Below are 21,545 nucleotides of genomic sequence, written 5' to 3'. Positions count from 1 at the left end.
CAAATGATCTGATAGGCTCTTTGTCAATAGCAAAATACTGAGAAACTGTCACTGAGAAGAATGATAGAAAGAATGATGTGTGTGTGTGTGTGTGTGTGTGTGTGTGTGTGTGTGTGTGTGTGTGTGTGTGTGTGTGTGTGTGTGTGTGTGTGTGTGTGTGTGTGTGTGTGTGTGTGTGTGTGTGTGTGTAAGTCTCTATCACACACACACACACACACACACACACACACACACACACACACACACACACACACACACACACACACACACACACACACACACACACACACACACACACACACACACACACACACACACACACAAATCAGAATGGGATGTCTTGCGTTAACAACTAGGAAACCAAAATGTCCTCATAGTTGGTTCATCAAACTTTCCGAACCCTCCAGCCCAACACACACCGGCGCGTCAAAACATCCCAGCTTGATAAGAGGTCCAGTACATATGGAGATTGTTGATGCGCTAGATTAATAATTCCACAATGCAAAAATAATGAGCAGTGGAAGAAAATAAAGTGTGTAAAGTGACTAAACCATTAACAAAGTGCCGACAGCACATAAAGTAACTATGAATTACCGGTAATGTGATTATCATTGTATAGCACAAACAGAGGATCATGGGCATCAGGGCTATATATGTAGTCATACAACAACTGGTATAACGTAATGGTAGGCTATACCGACTATGTTTGTTGATCTATTTCTTTTAAAACATATCACAACGCTGCTGCAGCGCGCCACTTCCAATGGGTGCTAGGGGCGGCAATTGACGCGCGGCACGTGAATTGGAGAGATGCGCATCGCGGCGCTTCGGCCACTGTTGATGAAAAACCAACCTCTGTGGTGGTGGTTCCTAGACCGGTCTAGCTGGGCTGGGCTGTTGGTCTTGAAAAAATGGACAAACACCCTCGGTACATCTCCATCATCACATCCACGATCGGTATCAGCCTCGAATCTCCATGTTGCTCAACGTTAGTGAGGGTCGAGGTTAGGTTTAACCCGCTGCGCCGCCCCCTTTTGGCAGAGACTCCAGAGCGCGACCACGGCCTCCCCTGGTTGATGGGACAATAAGGGCCGAGTTCCTCTCTCTTTCCAATGACTATAGATTTAATAATTGCATGACTTTTTTTTAATTCCCACGTGTTTCAATTGCGCTTTTGAAGATGCTTTGTGAATGACTTTGTGGCGGGATAGAGACCCTAACCTGAATATCCTAGTAATAAAGTCCCCCCCACCCCCCCCCCCCCCCCCCCCCCCCCCCAGATGACTTCTAATGGGCTCCTCCATACAACAGACGTTTGTTTGTGAATATATGATCTGTGGAAATAGTGCTCCATCCAGGATTGAGCAACGTTTGCGGAGATGGCTTGTTTGACCTGTTCACACTGTTTGCTCAAAAACAGCAGGATTACAGCCACACCCTGTCCCAGACTCCGATCACACTCAGCCAGGTGAGGTCCCATCCATCATCCACACACACTCCCACACCTAGGCCTATATGCAGTGAGGTCCTCTTCCATATCGAAGAGACTGCGGGTCTCTCGCTTCTCCCAAGTGAAGTTTTGTTGATGTTTCGTCTGCCTTTTATGGAATTCGCGTTTCAAAATGGTTGAAGGTTGCTTTAATTTGTCACGATTATCTTGATAAACAAAACTAATGCACATTTATCGCTAGAAATGTTATCTTGAGTAATTTTGTATTTGGAAATACAAACTTTTTTAACCAAAATGCTTGAAAATCAATGGTAAATTTGCAAAATGTATGTACATTTCCCTCTTCGCTCTCATACACAAAATCCCTGCAATAGCTCTATATATAGTTATATATCTGTCGATCTATCGAGATAAGGATATAAATATAAGATACTTGTTCAAAATTATTGATTTGAATTGTTAAATCCCATATTAATAAAGTATAGTTAATATTATAAGTGTGGTGTATTTAGTAAATTATCAATATAATAAAATGGGTTCTAGAGGAAATGCCAGCGGAGTCATAGCCTACCGGAACACTCCTGTTGAACCACTCAGTGGTAGAAAGGTAGGTCGTGCCAGCACATATCTGCTCAGAAATGTCCTAGTACATTTTGGACTGATTACCAACCTGTCAGCAGATTCAATTCAATTTAAACCACACAAGAGACAGGTCAGTGAAGCTTTTACCTTTTTCTATATCTGTTTTAATGAATACTGATATATATATATATATAATTTTTATTTAATTTATATATTTATTGATTAGGGATGTTATGATCAGACGACGATCATATATCACAGTGAAATATATATTAATAGGATGTTTCCAATTTACAGAAGCGTAATGCATTCCATCGAAATACAGAATTCTCCTTTTGTTTTTTCTGAGTCAACAAGTTCATTATCTCAGAATACTGCGAAAAGTTTTCATGTAAAAACACAATTCTGCTGTTATTTCTTGACGATATACCTCAAAACCCAGGAGAGACATATCCCACCTGCTTACTTTATATTTTATTTTGGTTTATGTTTGAGAAATTGGTAAATCGATCCCCTACTTAAATTAAAAACAAAAAGCCAGATTTATTTTATCCATTAAAACTTTTCTCAGAATTCTGAGATATTTTGTCTTTTTTCCGGAAAAACAAAAGCAGAATGTATTTTCTCAGGTGAACGCATAACACTTCCGTACTGTTTATATCAGGGTTTCTACTTAGTTTGTCTTATATGTTATGCCGATATAAATGCTTTGTGTTCTTATCAGGACCATGTAACCTATCAGGTTACAGGTCTAGAGCTATAAAGGTCTAGGGCTGCTTTTGGTGCAAACCTACATTAAAAATGTATAATAACAAAAATAATATGGGGAGAATGAAGCCCGGTGAGATGTAGGCTAGTTATTGCATCCTATCACTGAGATCAACCAAAACCTTTTTTGTTATGATAAGCCTAGCTTTATTGTGAGTCAAGATGAATTAGGCCTATCCCAGATAGCAAACAGTCATTGAAACTTTGTTAAATCAACATTCCATTATCAACATTAAATCTTTGAATCAATATCTGAACTCTGATGTCGATTCTACATCATTTTAATTTGCACCCTTTTTTAATATTGACCCAACATTGAAATCCTATCCATAGATCAACAGAATTTCAATGGTATTTCAATTATCAGGAATATTGAAACACTGATAAAATTTCAACTGAACTAAGGATCAGCGTAATATCAATGGAATTTCAATCGTTATTAATATAATAATAATAATAATAATAATACATTTAATTTAGTGGCGCCTTTCAAGACACCCAAGGTCACCTTACAGAGCATATAGTCATCATAAATCGTTTAAAAAACAAGACATTGTGGAAAAAAATAAAATAAAATAAATAAATAAAATAAATAAATAAATAAGTAAATATAATAAATAAAAAATATAAAACAAAAACAAGACAAAACAAAACAAACAAACAATCAAAACAGTGATCAGTTAGACGTTGTGTGCGAGTTTGAACAGGTGAGTTTTGAGTTGTGACTTGAAGGTTGTAATGGTGTCTTATGGGTGGGGGGAGGGAGTTCCAGAGCCTGGAATATGATTGCTAAGCATACGAAAATGTAATGCCCTAAATTAAATAGCCTATAATGAATATCCTGCTTTATCGACAGCCAGGATGTTAAAAAGTGATAGAAAATTTGAAAGCTTGTATGCCTATAGCCTAGCCTAAAACACGGACCACACCACACTGTTTAAGGTAAAAAAACAAAAACATTTTATTACAGGATTACCTGACGTCACGTCTTCCACTCCCTCCTGCGCGGTCTGGCACATAGCGCAGCCACTTTTGAACAGCCTGGGCAAAAGTGTATTGGGTGACGGCGCCTGTCTCGAGCTGCTGTGTAATAGCACCTAAAACAGACAATACAAGCACAATGCAAACATTTTTGCCTGAAAGTTAAACAGAACTCCCACATATATGCACACTTGGAAACAAATTCGGTAGAAATAAAATAAGAAATATAGATTTGCTTACTTTGTGTGTAATAGTGATCTGTAAGAAAACAGAAAAGACAAAAGTCAGTGTTAACAAGCAGCAATTTAAATACAGACAGTGTGATTGTAATTTATATATGTACTCAGGTAACCAAAAACCTTCCCCTAATATTCCCCCAATATTTGTATCTGCTGTATCTTGTATCATTACTTGTTTAAGAAGTCTTGACAAACATTTATATATTTTCGATGTGCTAGAAGGATTATTCATATTTTGGATTGGTATTACGATGACATAGTCTAATAGACATTTCCAGCTACAACTCGAGACAGCTCTGCATTGAATAAAGTAAAGATAAGTCAGGTTTTCGGTGTAATTCTGGCCCGCTGCGGTCACACATCTGATGGTAGCAGAAGGTGCTAAGTGCTCGCCTTTCTGCCTTTCATTTGATGTGTGCGTGTGCGTGTGTGTGTGTGTGTGTGTGTGTGTGTGTGTGTGTGTGCGCGCAGTGGCGGACTCAGACTGTTTGAAGGGCAGGGGCGAAAAAATAAAAAGGGCACATTCTGGACAACATGGGGCCCCACCAGCGGACACTGTGGCTTTTCTAACTTGATGGTGTTTTGTTCCCCCAAAGGAGACTTAAAGGCAGCGCTGCCTGGAAGGTCCTATCCCCTTACCTTAGCAAGCGCTGCCTTGAAGGTCCCATTCGGGGCACTTGTTACATCTCCATGTAGCACTTAAAAGAATAGTTGGGCTCATAATTTAAAGGGGGGGTCTGGGGGTCCTCCCCCAGAGAAAAATTGCTTCAAAGACACTGTTTCCCCTTATTCTAGCGACTTTATAAATACCAAAATGAGTTGTTCACATCATTGTGCACTTTCACATTTTAGCCAAAGAAAGGAGGATGCCTTACTGCTTTCATCTTTACTAACCTTTTAAGTAAAAATTTGACTGGAGAAAATTCAATGTGCCGCTACCATACAGTCTTTGACCGCTGACAGCCAGCTACGGAAACATTGAAGGATGTTTTCCTTAATTTTGAGGTGATAGCTGACCATTATCGTTTCTCTTGCATGAAATTACCTACACTTGAATGATCTTGACCGCTCAAAAAATTGATATACATTTTAAACGGATTATGCAAACTGAAGTTTTCTAACTTGGCATCTAATTGCGTTTTTCCACTATGGGTACTGACATACTCTTAATCCGCTTTTTGCTTTGTTATCCAGTGGAGATTTAAGTACCACTCGATGTACCTGTTTGTCATGAGGACGCCAAATGAAAGCAACGCCTCGCATTCCCCGTTTGTCAGCTACCAAAGAGAGGAACGTCTGCACCTCAATAGCTAACCACAACATGTTTTTTTCGGTTTGCCATATTCTTGCTCCAGAGGGCACATCATCATCATCAGGGGCAACCTAGGGCACTCATTAATTTTTGTTCACGTGTAAAGGGCAGCCAATAAGGCACTTTCTCTCATTTTCACCACCATAGAGGGCACTTTAGCACACTTTTTCAACCATGGGGGCACCAGACGGGCAGAAGAGCACTAGAAGGGCACTATAAGGACCAGACGAGCAGAAGGGCACTATCAGGGCACTAGAAGGGCACTGGAAGGGCACTGGAAGGGCACTAGAAGGACCAGACGAGCAGAAGGGCACTATCAGGGCACTAGAAGGGCACTGGAAGGGCACTGGAAGGGCACTAGAAGGACCAGACGGGCAGAAGGGCACTATCAGGGTACTAGAAGGGCACTAGAAGGACCAGACGTCACGTAATCCCTAAGCCTGGCAAGCCAGACCCATGTCGGAAAGATATTGGGTCTGGTCTCGTACGGTGGCAGTGTGGGCGGGATAAACGGTTGTCTTTCAAGTTCCCTCTGCACGCAATGGGATAGCGCTACAACCAATCAGAGCAACGAAGAAGGTGACATAGTCAGAGCGACGGAAATTTCCGTCGCTCTAAAATCAAACTTTTACCGTATCCGGTCCGAAAACTCAGAATACATCTTTCTTTCATGGAAAGACTTCAGTGCAGTTCTTTGTACATTTCTCAAAGAAAATGATAAATTCAAGTCTTGAAGAGTCGCGGCCAAAGCCGAGTCGAAAGACAGCTGTTCGCCAGCAACCGTCGCAACTCTGTCGTCATTCGGCTCAATTCCGCCCCTCACGATCTGATTGGACTGTCCCTTTTTCGATTTCCAGCAGCGAAAAACGACGACAGAAGGCTAGACCCTCCCTGGCAGCAAATTAAATTTGCGGCCGCTAGGGGCGTCTAGATTTCTAGGCTAGTAATCCCTATGAAGGCCGTTGAAACGAGTGCGTCAACGCCCACATCAGTCATTTATACACAGCATCATTAATTTATGTGCAACGTGCTCTGTTGGTTTTCAACATCATTTATATACATTGAATATTCATGACCGCCTTGATTCAAGGTCCCTCATTGGACACAACCAATGCAATATAACACGTTAACGCACACAATTGGTCTGTCACGGTTAGCGGGTGGCAGGCAGGCAGGTAGGACCCATTGCAGACAGTTCAGGTAAAAGGATAATTTATTACCTCAAAAGGCAAGGAAAACGGTTGACGTGGGTAACACAGGGAACACCGGGGACACAGGTAAAACACAGGACACAACTCACCACAAACTAAAATGATCCGACAAGGAACAAAGGAAAGACAAGGGCTTAAATACCAAACACACAGGGCACGCAATGAGTAACAGCTGAAACACATTAGGGGAGGGAGCAGTAATCACACAGGAGGGAAACCTGACATGGGGAGAAACAAGAGATACCAAAGTAAAACAGGTAACACACCAAAACAAGACAAGGAAAACAGACAGACCATGACAGTACCCCCCCCCTCAAGGGTCGACTACCAGGCGACCCACGACATGCAAAAAAAAGAAAGTCAAATCCAAGTAGGGTGGATGGAGGGGAGCCAGGAGGAGGGAACAAAAAAAAGTCTGGAGGCCTGCAATCCTGGAGGCCTGGAGCCCTTTTTCTCCTGCTGGTCCCAGCCGTAACAGCCCTGGCTGAGCTAAACTATTAAGAGCGATTTGATGAGCGTTGTGTAACGAGCGTTGTGTTTGTTCCTGCTATCCCGTACAGCATGTCATCATGGCGGCGGAGGAAATGGTCCTTCCTGGTTCTTACTCTTCTGCTTTTCTCGATCGTAATGGTGATGATCAGTCTCCTGCAGCCGGAGCGGGCGAACCGGCTGGTGAGTTTGGAACGTTTTTAATGAAGTTGCTCCGATTGGTCGGAAGGTCAGAGGTGAAAAGTCGGAATGGGAAACGCTCCATCTCTGACCAACGTGCGTTCGAGCTAACAAATCGGAAAAATCATGGATGCTACAAGAATACACATGCATTATTCTAATTATATATTATAAATGTAAATGTAAAAAATTATTGTCGGCAGTAAATGAACAGACTATGCATTGCCGTCATCGTAAGAGAAGCCTTCAAAAAGAACAAGTGCCATTAGTAGTAACAATGCTAGATGCCGTATTGGTGTACACTCGGTATCGGCCGATGCTCAAGTTCAGGAATTTGTATCAGTAGGGAAAATGTTATCGGAAATTTGACCTCATTAGACGGTCAAAACGTACGGAAGGCCATTGGGGACAGAATACGCGTTAACACAGAGGAAACGGCCATGTTGAGACGGCAAAAATTATCGCCTTGACTACACAGCCAATAATACGGCAGTATTTTGTCATATTGGAATGTCTTTTCATCTGCGACTTTTATCGGTTATGAGCACCCTTCCCTTTTCAGAAATTTTGACCAGATACGTTTCTAGAAGATTCGCTAGACTCCAGTGCTGTGTCTGAAATCGCTTACGTAAGTGCACTTACATTGAGTGCACTTCATTATCCCTACAGTACACCTACTTATTGGCGCAGTGCTCCCATTTCTACAGTGCACTGTCAAAACAGCCTTCGCGCACCTACCGGAAATTAGTTTGCAGTTTGACGGTTCTTCTTCTGCGGTATTTTTTCAATAATAATAAAAAATAAATATATAATAATAATAATTCGCCATCTTAAAAGCTATCAATTTCATTAGCATCAATCAATTTCTATCGATTTTATCTGTTTTTATTTTAGCGCTGTATAGTACTAATCAACTCTAAAACATTTTAAGTTCCCGCACCCTCCGCTACGTAGACAAGATGGCGGCCGTTGAGGGTGGAAAGTGTCCATCGGTCCACACTCAAGTTTTAGATCGTTTTGAGTGCGCCACCGAGGTACTTCCAGTGCACTGCGTTTTGGCACACTCTCCGTTTTTGCGCAAAGTGCATTCAAAAAAGTAAGTGAAAGTGTACAAGTGAGCGATTTCAGACACAGCACGGGTCTCCGGAGTAAACAGGAAGTAACAACCTCCCCTTTACTAACCCCTTCTCTCGCCTGCTGCGCTAGCAGAGGCGTGAGGCCTGCGGCTGCGGCGTGCGCTCCGACTCTGAGACCTTCACCCGGGTGCCCGGCTCCAGGACGCTGCTTATCAACGCGTTCCGCGAGCACCGCACGCCCGCGGCGAGCGTCCGCCTGCTGGCCATCGTGCCCGGCGAGGAGCGCTCCCTGCGGAGCCGCTGCGTGTTCTGTTGCCAAGGGGACGGCGAGATGGCGACGGCCACGGCCCAGCGCACCACCCACCGATCCAACTACTTCTTCCCATACGGGACGGGAGACTTCCTGTGCCTGATCCCCCCCGGCTGCGAGCCCAGGTAGGGCCATTCAAGAATGTTTTGTTTTCATTCGAAACACATTTGACCAATATTGAGGGCAGCTGCTCTCTGATTGGCTGGATGTCTCCCAGGTTCGTTGGGCTGTTGTCCGGAGACAGCGTGGACTTCACCAACTTCACCCTGCTGCCCGTCCTGAACCGGGCCCCCGTGGAGCGGCCCCGGCTCCCGCTCCGCTTCACTCTGTGCATCGCCAACATGTTCAACAGCTACGGCAACGTGCTGCAGTTTGTCCAGGTCACCACTTTCAGTTTGTCCAGGTCAAAGGTCACCAGTTTCAGAGGTCACCAGTCTCATTGTGTCCAGGTCACCACTTTCAGTTCGTCCAGGTCAAAGGTCACCAGCCTCAGAGGTCAGCAGTCTCATTGTGTCAAGGTCACCAGTTTCAGTTTGTCAAGGTCAAAGGCAGTGTTGGTCAAGTTACTTTTAAAAAGTAATTAGTTACAGTTACAAATTACTTCTCCCAAAAAGTAATTGAGTTAGTAACTCAGTTACCACATTGAAAAAATAATTAGTTACTCAGCAAAGTAACTGTGGCGTTATTTTTCATGTTCTATAACGCTGTTACGGTCTATAACATCTTTAACGTCAAAGATGTTTATGTTAACTGATTGAAGAATCAAAACACTATATACAGTATTTTAGAACATTTGGTATTTATTTGAACTCAATAGATTGCGGCCTGCCATATGATGCATAGAAATAAAACATATAGAAAATAAATATTGAAAATAAAATTCAAGTGCAAATGTAAACTTGGGTAAAAAGAAACAAAGGAAAAACTGGCTATCGAGTAGGCCTAGTGCAATTCTCTACCTGTATACCATTGCACAATAAACAGAACTCCATCCAACTCTTAAATATTCAGTGCAACAAATCAAGCGTTGTTTGTTTTAGAGTGTCTCCGTTTCCTTCTCTGGAGCTCACGCTAGCTGCATTTGGGCTTGGGGTTGGGTTAGCAGCGGCAGCAGCAACAAGTGTCATATTCGCATTGGTTGATGTAAGGCGCTTAATTAGATTTGAGTTACTTGAGGCAGACGTGGATAAAGTTAAAGCCATAGCGTGAATGATACAAACACATTCTTGCCTTTCATTTCCATGAGTGAGAAGTAGTGCCGGTACTTCCAGTTAGAGAACGCTATACGTTTGAATTCCCTGGCTCGTCGCCATTGTCGCTGTCTTGAGCTGTAGTCAGAGCGTGCAGTGAGACAGCGTGAGCAGGGCATCCGCCCACCCAATCATCATCGCGTTTGCAACGGTGTCCTCATCCCCACGCCACGCCCCTGCTCTCTCCACGAAGCTTGTGTGTAATATGACACCGCACGCTTCATTCAACCAAATTGTAGTAACGCGCCACTTTACATTATCAGTAACGAGAACGGCGTTGCAACGATGAGAAAAGTAATTAATTAGATTACTCTCACTTAAAAAAGAACGCCGTTAGTAACGCCGTTATACTTAAACGCCGTTACTCCCAACACTGGTCACAAGTCTGAGTTTGTCCAGGTCAAAGGTCACCAGTTTCAGAGGTCACCAGTCTCCTTGTGTCCAGGACACCAGTCCCAGTTTGTCCAGGTGAAAGGTCACCAGTTTCAGAGGTCACCAGTCTCATTGTGTCCAGGTCACCAGTCCCAGTTTGTCCAGGTGAAAGGTCACCAGTTTCAGAGGTCACCAGTCTCATTGTGTCCGGGTCACCAGTCTCATTGTGTCAAGGTCACAGGTCACCCGTCTCAGTGTGTCAGGGTCACAGGTCACCAGTCTCAGTGTGTCCAGGTCACCACTCCAGTGGAATAACATGGGTCCCCATAACTTCCATTTTGGTATCTAAACCATGTTATGAAGACTGGTATCTGTTGGGACTCTCCCCCCTACAGCATGGATCCAGAGACATCCCAGTGATGACAGCTTTAAGACACGACAGAAACCAGTCAGCTCACAGCCCTGGTCACATGATACACAAACGTGGATTCAGCATCGAGTTTAAAGCTGTGAACCACGAAAATGTACACATATTACTGGAATTTAATGGAAACTGTGGCTATGCAGGCGATGGAGCTCTACCGACTGCTAGGGATCCAAAGAGTCATCGTCTACAAGACCAGCTGCTCCGCTACCATGGATACGGTGCTTGATTACTACTCCCGCAAGGTGCGCTAAGAAGCTAACCTGCTAACGATTTTGGCGCTTATTGTATGTCGTGCGTCTTGGCACTTAATGTAAGCACTTATCGCATAGTTATTAAAATCGCGTAGCGTCTTGTTCAGTATTTTAAGAAGCTGCATTACCCTCACATAGCCACAAGGGGAGCAAGACCTTATTGAAGGCTGCTCCCTCCACAGAAGGCAGCACCTTTAGATAAGTGAAGAAGCCAAAGCCATTACGTCACCCCGGCCACGCCCACTGCATAGACCACGCCCACTTGACGTCCTCTATAGGAGGACGTCAAGTAAAGAGGCCAGAGATCAATAGGTAGACGGCAGAGTGCCACTGGGCCTAAGCCCGGGGGCTTGAAGTAGATCACGGTATTTTCCTCTCCACGCGTTAGATACAATTCCCTCCCTTAAGCTTCATAGTTTACCATACCGAAACATGCCTACTTTATAAAAAATAAAGTGAGTTAAAAGCAAGCCGGGATTGGACAACTTTCTTCAAGAATACTCCAATAGTCTTATCCTAGCTACCTTTTTCGTAGACGGGAAGGCGTTAACCTAGCGATTGTTAGTTCCTGGCACTTGTTTCTATGAACATCCTTACTGTTCCGACAGCGATATATTTGTTGATTTATCTTCTGACAATACTTATGCAAGTCGCTTTGGATAAAAGCGTCCGCAAATGCCCTAAATGTGAATGTGAATGTAAACGTACATTGTTTCGGCCCTCTCCCCCCAGACGGGCTTCCTGCAGGTGCGGCCCTGGCCAATCGACGCCTTCCTGAAGCCTTCCTCCAGCTGGACGCCGTCGCTGGGGCCGGGTCAGATCCACTACTACGGCCAGATCCCCTCCAGCAATGACTGTCTGTACAGGAGCATGTACCAGTCCCGCTACGTCCTCATGCACGACGCCGACGAGGTCATACTGCCCGCAGGTATGGCACAATCGTACTTTTCGGATTTTTGGGGGTAAGGGGGGAGGCTATGGAGTGCCTAGGTGAACAAGTGAGTCTTGAGTCTTTTGAGGAAGCCGGTGAGCATCGTTGAGCAGTTGATCACCAAATATGGGCACGGATTCATGTTGTTAAAAAAGACTCCAATCAGATAAGACGCCAATCAGATAAGATTATTTAGTGCATGCTCTCTTCGCTGTGAACGCAGTTTTCTCCTCATCTTTTATCGTCGTTAAGCTATGAGGACGACCCCTGTGTCTTTCGGCGTTCATCCCAGGCCACTGATGGTGCCAATCTGTTGACAGGCAATGTGTCTTTCCAAACGCTGATCAGTGACCTGGAAAAAGCCCACGGAGAGAAGGTCAACTTCTACTTCCCCAACAACGTTTTCCCTTACGAAGAAAAGGAGGAGAACAGCAGGTACGCCCTTCCACCTGAAGAGACGGCAGGTTTCATTCCAATACATTTATTTAGTCGACGCTTTGGTCCAAAGTCACTGACAGTAAGTGCATTCAACAATGAATATATACCCCAGAGGGTGCAAGATTAATTTAGGTTAAAAAAATCACAAAATAAGCAAAGCAACTGCTTTTAATTGCTAAGGTACAGATAGAAGAAATGGAATCCAATTGAGAATTATGATTATTTTATTGGTTATGATTATTATGATTAATAATCAATAATAATCATATCATCATTATTATGATGATATGATTATTTTGAAGGAGGCATAATAGACCACCAGGTGTGGTTTATATTTTAAATATATTCATTAATTCAAATGAAATAAAAATACATTATTTTTTAAATAATTAATATTCTATAAATAATATATATTTTTATTATATATATTTTACATTCATATACATATGAATATATTGTAATATTTTGCATTCATATATATATATATATGCATAATTATTTTTTTGTCTCCTGTGTCCTCCTCAGGTTTGACTTTCCAGAGTGGAGGAACGTTCCTGGCTCCAACTTCCTGGGTCATGTTCTGAGGGAGCTAGACACGTCGGGCTACAACACGGGGAAGCTTGTGCTGGACCCCCGCGGCGTCCTACAGATGGAGGTTCACAGCGTCCACGAACACATCGACGGAGGACGCACCGAGCGGGTAAGTGTCGTGACATAAACTCTAGCAGTCATTCCCAAAGTGTGGTCCGTGACGGTACTGCAGGTGGTCCGTGTAAAAGCGAAATATATATATATATATATTTTTTTTAACGTTAATTTTACGAGGAAATAAAATATGTTAGTTATTATGTCAGTTATTATAATAATAAAAAATACGTCGGTTCATATGTCAGTAATTTTTAGTGCAGGGGCTTAGTAGGCCTATTAAGAGATGCGGCTGATTCAGGTAGGACTGTGTGTAGACATATTCGGGTCTAGAATCCAGACCGCTCCCAGCTCATTTCTGACCAATCGGGGCATCTCTTCCGCGATTGGTCCAGGAAGACATTTCTCACATGTGCGACGGAAATGGGTACACTTTTCATTGGCTGGGAAACATAAGGAGGGCGGGAGCAGAGAGGGAGTTTAGTTCCGGTGAACTTCGGTTATTTTCTGGTCTCCATCTTTACACCCTCTAATCTTACCGACAGTCTCTTTAATGTCCCGTTTTCCCTGTTCTATCTATAATAACTTGCATCAAGTATTATTAATTCATACACCAAATTAATAAATCAGAGGCGAAATATTCTGGAGTACTTCTCAAGAGTATTTTTTACATTTCAAACCCGCCGGTCCCACGATAATTTACACCAATCATAAGAAAACACTTCCTGCCCTTAAACTTCACAATTGACTCCACATTTCAACACTCAATTTGCGATGGTTAACCTGACTGCAAGAATCCTGTTGACCCCGTCCAGGTCGGCCGAGAGCGCGGCCAGCTGTTCCATGTCCGGCGCAGGAAGAACAACCAGCAGGGGGCGCTGGTCCGGGACGAGGGACTGCTGAAGGTGGCCGGGGCCCTGGTGGAGCGGGTCAACCACGCCCTGAGCACCATGGGTCTCCTCAACACCACCGCTGGCCCCGCTCCAACCTCAGCCCATCCTAGTCCTGCCATGGCAGGACTACGTTGACGTTAGCTACACGTTAGCTAATACAACGTTAACGTTAGCTAACGCCAATTTTTACAAATGAGCATGGCTTTGTTACCATCAGCAGAAGAAGGATTACGACAAAGTATTGCAAAGAAGTTTTTAATTCACTGACTTATTTTATGAAAATGAGTATCTCTTGAGACGCTTTGCCATCAGGCCCGGAACCTCCACCAGACAACTGCCCTTTGACCTCGGTGCTCAACCCACACACTTACCTGGTATGACAACAAGACAGGAAGTAATTAAGACAGCAAAAAAGATTATCAATCAGATTATTTTCAATGCAAATTCCGGCCTCTTCCAGGACATTTGATCAATTTATCCATGTTTTCCATGTTTGGAAAGCAAGCTTTTAAAATCCAGGTTTTCCAGGACGCGTTGGAATCCTGCGGGGGTCGCGGTGTTTGAATGTGTGAATGAATGTGTGAATGTTTTATGTGGTTCAGAAAAGCACTGTTTATTTATCATAATGAATATAATTCATGCTTATCGACGTAAAACGACGATCTCTCTCTTACCCCCAAGTTCCTCCATTTGTAAATTATTCCACATCCTAAAAAAATTGCCTGGTTTGAAGCACTTCCAACGACCATGTGGTGAACTCTCACCAGTGGCCACTTGAGGGTGTGCTAACAACGATTTCACCATTGCAAACGTCCCCATATTTTACTTTTCATATCAGCTGGGAACATGGTCCGTGTGGAATTTATTGCGCTGTTGCACATTGGCTGTTTCGGGCACAAACTCAATTATTTGGTAAAAAATTGTAAGTTGTTTTTAATACACTGGACATGTATACATGGTTAATCATATATAGGATTTAATAACCTGTTCATGGATCTCGAGCTATCCCTGGATGCTGCTCTGATCAGCTCAGATTATGTCCTGTCCATTCATTACATGCCTTGTTACAGTACTTGATTTCTGTACAGATACAGATAATATATAATATAAGTCAGGCTGTTGGTCATGTTTAATAATAGAAGTAAATTCATGTAACTGCTTTGGGGTCAATTCTTAATGTAAACATTCATATTTTTAATAATGCACCAGGTTAGAGGGTTCCTTGTACTATGTACAGCATTAGACCTATGATAATGTAGTTCATATCCAAGCGAAATTGCTATTGCAACGGAAATATTCCTGACCAAATCGATTTCGAATCGGATATTAAGTCAAATCCGAACCTTGTGAATCGGAATCGAAACGTTTAGTGATTCGATTCCAGTAGCGATACCCAGTCCTTCACGTGTCCTCATTGGCATATCAGGGAACCCTGTGGGGGGGGGTCCGACACCAGGGGGGGGGGGGCTCTCCTGCTGTTGATGGCTGGGTGGCACCCACTGGGTGGTCTTGTGTCTCCATAAGCTGCTCTTTCGGGAGCAGGGGGTTGCTCACGGGTCTCCCATAGGGTGCTCTGACGGAGATGGCAGGTGCTCACGTGTCTCCCGTCACCCCCTCGTGCGGGGGCGGGGGCGGCGGGTGGGTGCCCATGTGCCTCCTCAGGTTCCCGATCTGGGAGAACTCCTTGGGGCAGCGGGGGCAGCTGAAGGGCTTGACCCCGTCGTGGCTCAGCATGTGCCTCTTCAGGCAGCTGACCGTGATGAACCTCTTGGGGCAGATGGCGCACGGGTACGGCCTCTCGCCCGAGTGCGAGCGGCCGTGCACCACCAGGTGGCTCTTGGTGGTGAAGCCCTTCCCGCAGAGCGTGCACGTGTAGGGCGTGTCGCGCGTGTGCGTGCGCGTGTGCAGCAGCAGCTCCCCCGACGACAGGAAGCTCTTGCCGCACGCCGGGCACAGGAAGTCCTTCTGGCCGGCGTGCATGCGCATGTGCCGCACCATGCTCACCTTGCTGAAGCGCTTGCCACACTCGGGGCAGAGGTGGGTGGGGCCCTCGGTGTGCGTCCGCTCGTGCTGCCGCAGGGAGTAGCGGCACAGGAAGCTGAGCGGGCAGTGGCCGCAGGGGAAGGCCCGCCCCTTCCTGTGCAGCCGCTGGTGCTGGTAGTAGCCCGACTTGCTGCCGAAGCCCTTCTCGCAGGGCAGGCAGCGGTAGGGCAGCGCGTGGAGCTTCAGGTGCGTCTTCAGCTGGTTGGGCCGCAGGAAGCTCTTGCCGCAGCGCGGGCACTGCGTCTCCGCGTCCGTGTGGGGCGGGTTCTCCGGCCGCGCGCTCAGGAACCGCCGGTCTCGCCCCTTGGGCTTGTCGGCGGGGGGCTGCTCCGCCCCTTCTTCCGCTTCGTCGACCTCCTCCTCCTCCTCCTCCTCCTCCTTCTCCTCCTCCTCCTCCTCGATCCGCTCTTCCTCCTCAACGCCTTTCCGCCTCTTCCTCTTCGTCGGGGCGGGCGTGGCCGCCGCCCTATCGGCGTTCTCCTTTCTCGGCCCCTCCCGGGTCGCGCTGTCCACGGCCTTCCTCCTGCCTGGGGGGCGCCCCCGGGGCTTGGGGACGGGACGCCCCGGTTCTGGGATGGGGGGTTCTGTAGAGGGGGGGATGGGGGGTTCTGTAGAGGGGGGGACGGGGGGTTCTGTAGAGGGGGGGACGGGGGGTCCTGTAGAGGGAGGGGTGGGGGGTCCTGTAGAGGCGGGGATGGGGGGTTTGGTCAATCGGGGGATGTTAGGGGGGCTGATCTTGTGGAGTTTGATCTTCAGCATCTTGAAGGCGGGCTGGCGACGGGGGGACCGCCTGTGGCCTGGAGAGGAGAGGAGAGGAGAGAGGGGAGGAGGAGAGAGGAGAGGAGGAGAGAGGAGAGGAGGAGAGAGGAGAGGAGGAGAGGAGGAGAGAGGAGAGGAGGAGAGAGAGGAGAGGAGGAGAGGAGGGGAGGAGAGGAGTGGAGGAGGGGAGAGAGGAGAGAGGAGAGGAGGGGAGGAGGAGAGAGAGGAGAGGAGAGGAGGAGAGAGGAGAGGAGGAGAGGAGGGGAGGAGGAGAGAGAGGAGAGGAGGAGAGGAGGGGAGGAGAGGAGTGGAGGAGGGGAGAGAGGAGAGAGGAGAGATGGGGAGGAGAGAGGAGAGGAGGAGAGAGGAGAGGAGGAGAGAGGAGAGGAGGCGTGAGCTGAGCAGTCGTTGCTTCCGGTAAAGAACCGTGTCTCTAATCACTCCCACATCATTGAGTGTTAAGTTAATTAAACATTCTCCGCCAGTCTCACCTGTCGGTTTGATGGGCGGCTCCTTACAGCTGGGTCGCGTTGAGCTGTCCCGGGACTCCTCCTCCCCGCAAAGGACGTCCCCGTCTGCGTCTCCGTCCCCGCTGTCCTGGCCCTCCTCCGGTCGGGGGCCGCGGGCAGGGGGGGGCAGTGCCAGCGCGGCCATGATGGTGTTCACCTCCTCATAGCGGGGCGGGCCTGAGGGTCAATCACACGATCAGACTCCAGCCTCCACTGTGACCCCCCCCCCCCCGCCCCCCGGACAAGGGCGGAGGGAAGAGGATTCAGGGGGAGGAGTTAAGACCCCCGCTGGGCAGGAGATCTTCCGCTTTAAAGAGAGAGTGTTCTAGAAGGACAACGTGGAGCCTGAACATGGTCTACAAGATGAGATAAGATAAGCTTGTTCTTTGACGGGAGATTTGGGGGACAGAAGCAGGTCCCCCTCCCAGCGCCCGGGTCAGGACCACCCACCGTGGCCCAGGGCTCCCAGCCCCCGGTGGTGCAGCAGCAGCGTCTCCAGGGGGGAGGGGTCCGGCAGCCAGCGGCTGAACTCTGGTCCGGAGGGGCCGTCAGGGAGCCAGGCCGCCGTCTGAGGGGCAGGGAGGAGGAGGAAGAGGAGGAGGAGGAAGAGGAGGAGGAGGAGGAGGAGGAGGAGGAGGAGGAGGAAGGAGGAGGAGAAGGGCGGAGGAGGAGGAGGAGGAGGAGGAGCACCGAGGAGGAGGGAGGGTGGAGCAGGAGAAGGAGGAGGAGGAGGGAGGAGGGAGGAGGAGGGGGAGGGAGGAGGGAGGAGGAGGGGGAGGGAGGAGGAGGAGGAGAAGGGAGGAGGAGGAGGGAGGAGGAGGAGGGGGAGGGAGGAGGAGGAGGAGAAGGGAGGAGGAGGAGCGAGGAGGAGGAGGGTGGAGCAGGGAGAGTTCTTAAAGTATTTAAGGCAAGGCAACTTTATTTATACAGCGCTTTTCACACACAAGGCAGACTCAAGGGCTTCACATATAAACATTGTCACACAATAAAAAAGGGTTGGGAAAATATCTTCTTCCTTCATTACCCGTCTGAGATCAATTGATAACGAGGGGGGTTAGGTGGTACCTGTGTGGGGGAGGGGGGTGGTGGTACCTGGGGGGGGGGGTGGGGATACCTGGATGGGGGTGAGGGTGTGGGTACCTGGGTGAGGGTGGGGTTGGGCAGCAGCTGCTCCACTCTGGAGAGGAACTCGGCCAGCAGCCGTCTGAGGGTCTGGTCGTAGACCCGGCCGTACGTCACGGGGAACACCTCCTATCAGGGCCAGAGGTCATAGGTCATATGGAACACCTCCTATCAGGGCCAGAGGTCACGGGGAACACCTCCTATCAGGGCCAGAGGGCAATCCCTTACTGAGGTCACTGGCATCCACAAAAACAAACTCCGATGGGAGTGGAGGTCTTCTGTGAGTATTTGACGCCTTAATTTGATGAATGAGGCATCTCCTTCATCTCTTCGTATGAATGAACGCAAAGCGTGGCGCTGACCTTGAGGAAGATCTCCTTCTCCGAGGGGACGCTGATCAGCCGGAGGACCAGCTGGGAGAAGGCGATGGCGGACGCCTCCAGGGTCTTCACCCCGCCCTGCACACCGGAGAGCAGGACAAGAGGAACACGTCAGGAGTCCGCTGGGATGGAGACCATGCTGAAGAGTCATGGAGTGAGTGTTTTGATTTGTTGTTATCCGGTCTGATTAAAAACATAATAATCCCATAGTCGTTAGTTCAAAATGTCAGCCCGTATGGAAAAACGTGTTATTGATGGTTTCTACGTGGTATTGATGGTTTCTACGTGGTATTGATGGTTTCTACGTGGTATTGATGGTTTCTACGTGGTATTGATGGTTTCTACGTGGTATTGATGGTTTCTACGTGGTATTGATGGTTTCTACGTGGTATTGATGGTTTCTACGTGGTACTGATGGTTCCTACGTGGTATTGATGGTTTCTACGTGTTATTGATGGTTTCTACGTGGTATTGATGGTTTCTACGTGGTATTGATGGTTTCTACGTGGTATTGATGGTTTCTACGTGGTATTGATGGTTCCTACGTGGTATTGATGGTTGCTACGTGGTATTGATGGTTGCTACGTGGTATTGATGGTTTCTACGTGGTATTGATGGTTTCTACGTGGTATTGATGGTTTCTACGTGGTATTGATGGTTTCTACGTGGTATTGATGGTTCCTACGTGGTATTGATGGTTGCTACGTGGTATTGATGGTTGCTACGTGGTATTGATGGTTTCTACGTGGTATTGATGGTTTCTACGTGGTATTGATGGTTTCTACGTGGTATTGATGGTTTCTACGTGGTATTGATGGTTCCTACGTGGTATTGATGGTTCCTACGTGGTATTGATGGTTTCTACGTGGTATTGATGGTTTCTACTTGATCTATCCTCCATAGGGTTCAGGGGTTCAGGGGTTCAAGGCTTCGGAGGGTTAAGGGTTAAGGGGTTAAGGGGTTCTACCTCCTGGTGGAGGGAGCCCAGCTGGGCGCTGCAGGCGTGGATCTTCTCCAGGTTGGCCTGGATCCTGACGAGGTCGGGCGGCCCGTCGGCCTTGCAGAGCTCCAGGATGAGCTGCAGGAGACAGGTGGGTGAGGGACAGAGTGACCACACTGCTGCACACTGCACCGGGAACACGTTCACACGCACGGGGATCACCTGAATCATGGTGGGGTGCTCAAACAGGGCGGCAGAATAAGGGCTATTGTAAAGAAACAAAAAGCGAATGCTTTATTGTTGAAGCTTCATGATATGCGTGTTTACTAACTCCTTTGTGAACGATCAGGCATACAAGCACCATTATGTTTGTTACATAATATAAGGATAACTTAGAACAAGAACGCAGGTCGAGACGTTGATATCCTTTTTAACTCTGATTTGCTAGCACCAGAACAATGTTACAAGATACTCTTAAAGGGGACGCATCATTTCACCAGGTGTGAGTGTGACTGGCCGCTTCGGAAATCGGCCTCTTCTGACATCACAAGTGGGTGTGTCCGCCTAGATGTCTACCAGTCTACCCAGTGGGCCGCAGCAAACGTTGCTCATCTACCCAGCACACATCTTGGCGGGCACGCCCACTTGTGATGTCAGAAGAGGCCGATTATCAAAACGGCTTGTGACGGCTGAACACACTCACGCCCGGTGTCATAACATGTCACCTTTAACGTATGGCGCCGTAGAGCGCACCCGCCCCCACCACCGGTCCTCACCCTCGCCCTCAGCCCAAGGACTAGCTCCGCCCTCTGGCTCGGCGCCAGCAGCTCGGGCACCGTCTCCGTGACGACGGCCACGAGGTCGGCCAGCGCGTCGTAGCTCAGCACGCGGCTCTGATGGACCACCTGCCAGGCGGCGGACAATAGGAGGCGCAGCGGGGAGACCAGGAGGCGGAGGGACGACTGGGGGAGGGGGGGGGCGCCTGAGGGAGGGGGGGGATCAGAGCAGACTTTACCACAACGCTTTGGTCGGTGAGTGTTGTACGACCTGGCGCTTAATATACGCACTAATTGCATGTTGTACGTCATGGCACTTCATGTACACACTTATTGTATGTTGTACGTCCTGGCACTTAAGGTACACACTTATTGTATTTTGTACGTACTGGCACTTAATATACGCACTTATTGCATGTTGTACGTCATGGCACTTAATGTACACACTTATTGTATTTTGTACGTCCTGGCACTTAATCGACACACTTATTCAGTTATTGTACGCACTTAATGTATGTTGTACATCCTGGCACTTGATGTACTTATTGAACATCCTTACTGTAAGCACTGGTTCTTTAAAGTTTAGTCCTTTTCTTGCGTTTATTAAAACTGATATTTATCGGTTGTCTTCTTACTTCTGAACAAGATTAAAGCATGATAGCAAAGGGCTTGTACATCAGAATGCATCGGTGTACAAGCCCCACGGAGACCTCATTCATCCCCGAGGGGAAATTAAGACATTCTAAAACAAGTGAGTGTACGTTCATGACGGCTCATGTGTTCATGAACAAGGCTCTCTAAAGAGGAACTAAGAGGGCGTACTGCACACGTCCTCTTCATCGCTTGCTGTAAAGAAGACGATTGGGGACCCTCACCCCTGAAAGTCCCCTACCCACATCCCCTCAGCCCTTTAATCTTCCTCACCATCCTCATTAACCACTTCATCAAGACCACGGGGTCCGTCCCGCTACTCACCGTGGCTGCTCGAACCCGTCTCCATCATATCTCCAGCCTCCGGTAACCGCGAGATAGACTAGCAGACAGTTTAACAGACTGACGTCCACCTCGTTCAACGGTGGGAAACGTACTTCCGGGTAAACCGGATGATTTGTTTCTTCTTCTTCTTCTTCTTCTTCTTCTTCTTCTTCTTCTTCTTCTTCTTCTTCTTCTTCTTCAGTGGATTTTTACGGCATAAGGCATCCAAATTGTTG

At 47.3% G+C, this 21,545-nt stretch overlaps 2 protein-coding genes across 2 annotated transcripts; one reads left to right on the top strand and one right to left on the bottom strand.

The window, feature by feature from the left end:
• Positions 1 to 1,459: 1,459 nt before the first annotated feature.
• On the top strand, positions 1,460 to 15,048 carry LOC130381654 (uncharacterized). The gene is made up of 9 exons (XM_056589355.1): positions 1,460 to 1,468; positions 7,104 to 7,215; positions 8,419 to 8,723; positions 8,816 to 8,978; positions 10,788 to 10,889; positions 11,631 to 11,826; positions 12,150 to 12,264; positions 12,793 to 12,967; positions 13,728 to 15,048. The coding sequence occupies exons 2-9, from the start codon at positions 7,105 to 7,107 to the stop codon at positions 13,938 to 13,940; spliced, it is 1,380 nt and encodes a 459-aa protein (XP_056445330.1). The 5' UTR covers positions 1,460 to 1,468; position 7,104; the 3' UTR covers positions 13,941 to 15,048.
• On the bottom strand, positions 13,724 to 21,441 carry LOC130380490 (zinc finger protein 316-like). The gene is made up of 10 exons (XM_056587714.1): positions 21,310 to 21,441; positions 20,335 to 20,540; positions 19,586 to 19,696; positions 18,601 to 18,696; positions 18,257 to 18,367; positions 17,567 to 17,684; positions 17,099 to 17,293; positions 16,539 to 16,645; positions 16,376 to 16,432; positions 13,724 to 16,196 (listed from the first exon to the last, which is right to left on the bottom strand). The coding sequence occupies exons 1-10, from the start codon at positions 21,335 to 21,337 to the stop codon at positions 15,399 to 15,401; spliced, it is 1,827 nt and encodes a 608-aa protein (XP_056443689.1). The 5' UTR covers positions 21,338 to 21,441; the 3' UTR covers positions 13,724 to 15,398.
• Between the last annotated feature and the right edge of the window lie 104 nt (positions 21,442 to 21,545).

This window comes from Gadus chalcogrammus, chromosome 4 (assembly GCF_026213295.1).
Source record: "Gadus chalcogrammus isolate NIFS_2021 chromosome 4, NIFS_Gcha_1.0, whole genome shotgun sequence".
Lineage (NCBI taxonomy): Eukaryota > Metazoa > Chordata > Actinopteri > Gadiformes > Gadidae > Gadus > Gadus chalcogrammus.
Note: the sequence above shows the minus strand (reverse complement) of the source record. Positions and strands in the feature narration are given on the sequence as shown.

Excerpts from the sequence above, each read along its gene's own strand:
- LOC130380490 (XM_056587714.1), bottom strand. The coding sequence starts at position 21,337 with ATGATGGAGACGGGTTCGAGCAGCCACG. Across the intron at positions 20,541-21,309 it reads GACGGGTTCGAGCAGCCACG|GCGCCCCCCCCCTCCCCCAG; the intron begins GTGAGTAGCGGG and ends CCCCTCCCTCAG. Across the intron at positions 19,697-20,334 it reads TCCTTGGGCTGAGGGCGAGG|CTCATCCTGGAGCTCTGCAA; the intron begins GTGAGGACCGGT and ends TGTCTCCTGCAG.
- LOC130381654 (XM_056589355.1), top strand. The coding sequence starts at position 7,105 with ATGTCATCATGGCGGCGGAGGAAATGGTCCTTCCTGGTTCTTACTCTT. Across the intron at positions 11,827-12,149 it reads CGAGGTCATACTGCCCGCAG|GCAATGTGTCTTTCCAAACG; the intron begins GTATGGCACAAT and ends ATCTGTTGACAG. Across the intron at positions 12,265-12,792 it reads GAAAAGGAGGAGAACAGCAG|GTTTGACTTTCCAGAGTGGA; the intron begins GTACGCCCTTCC and ends TGTCCTCCTCAG.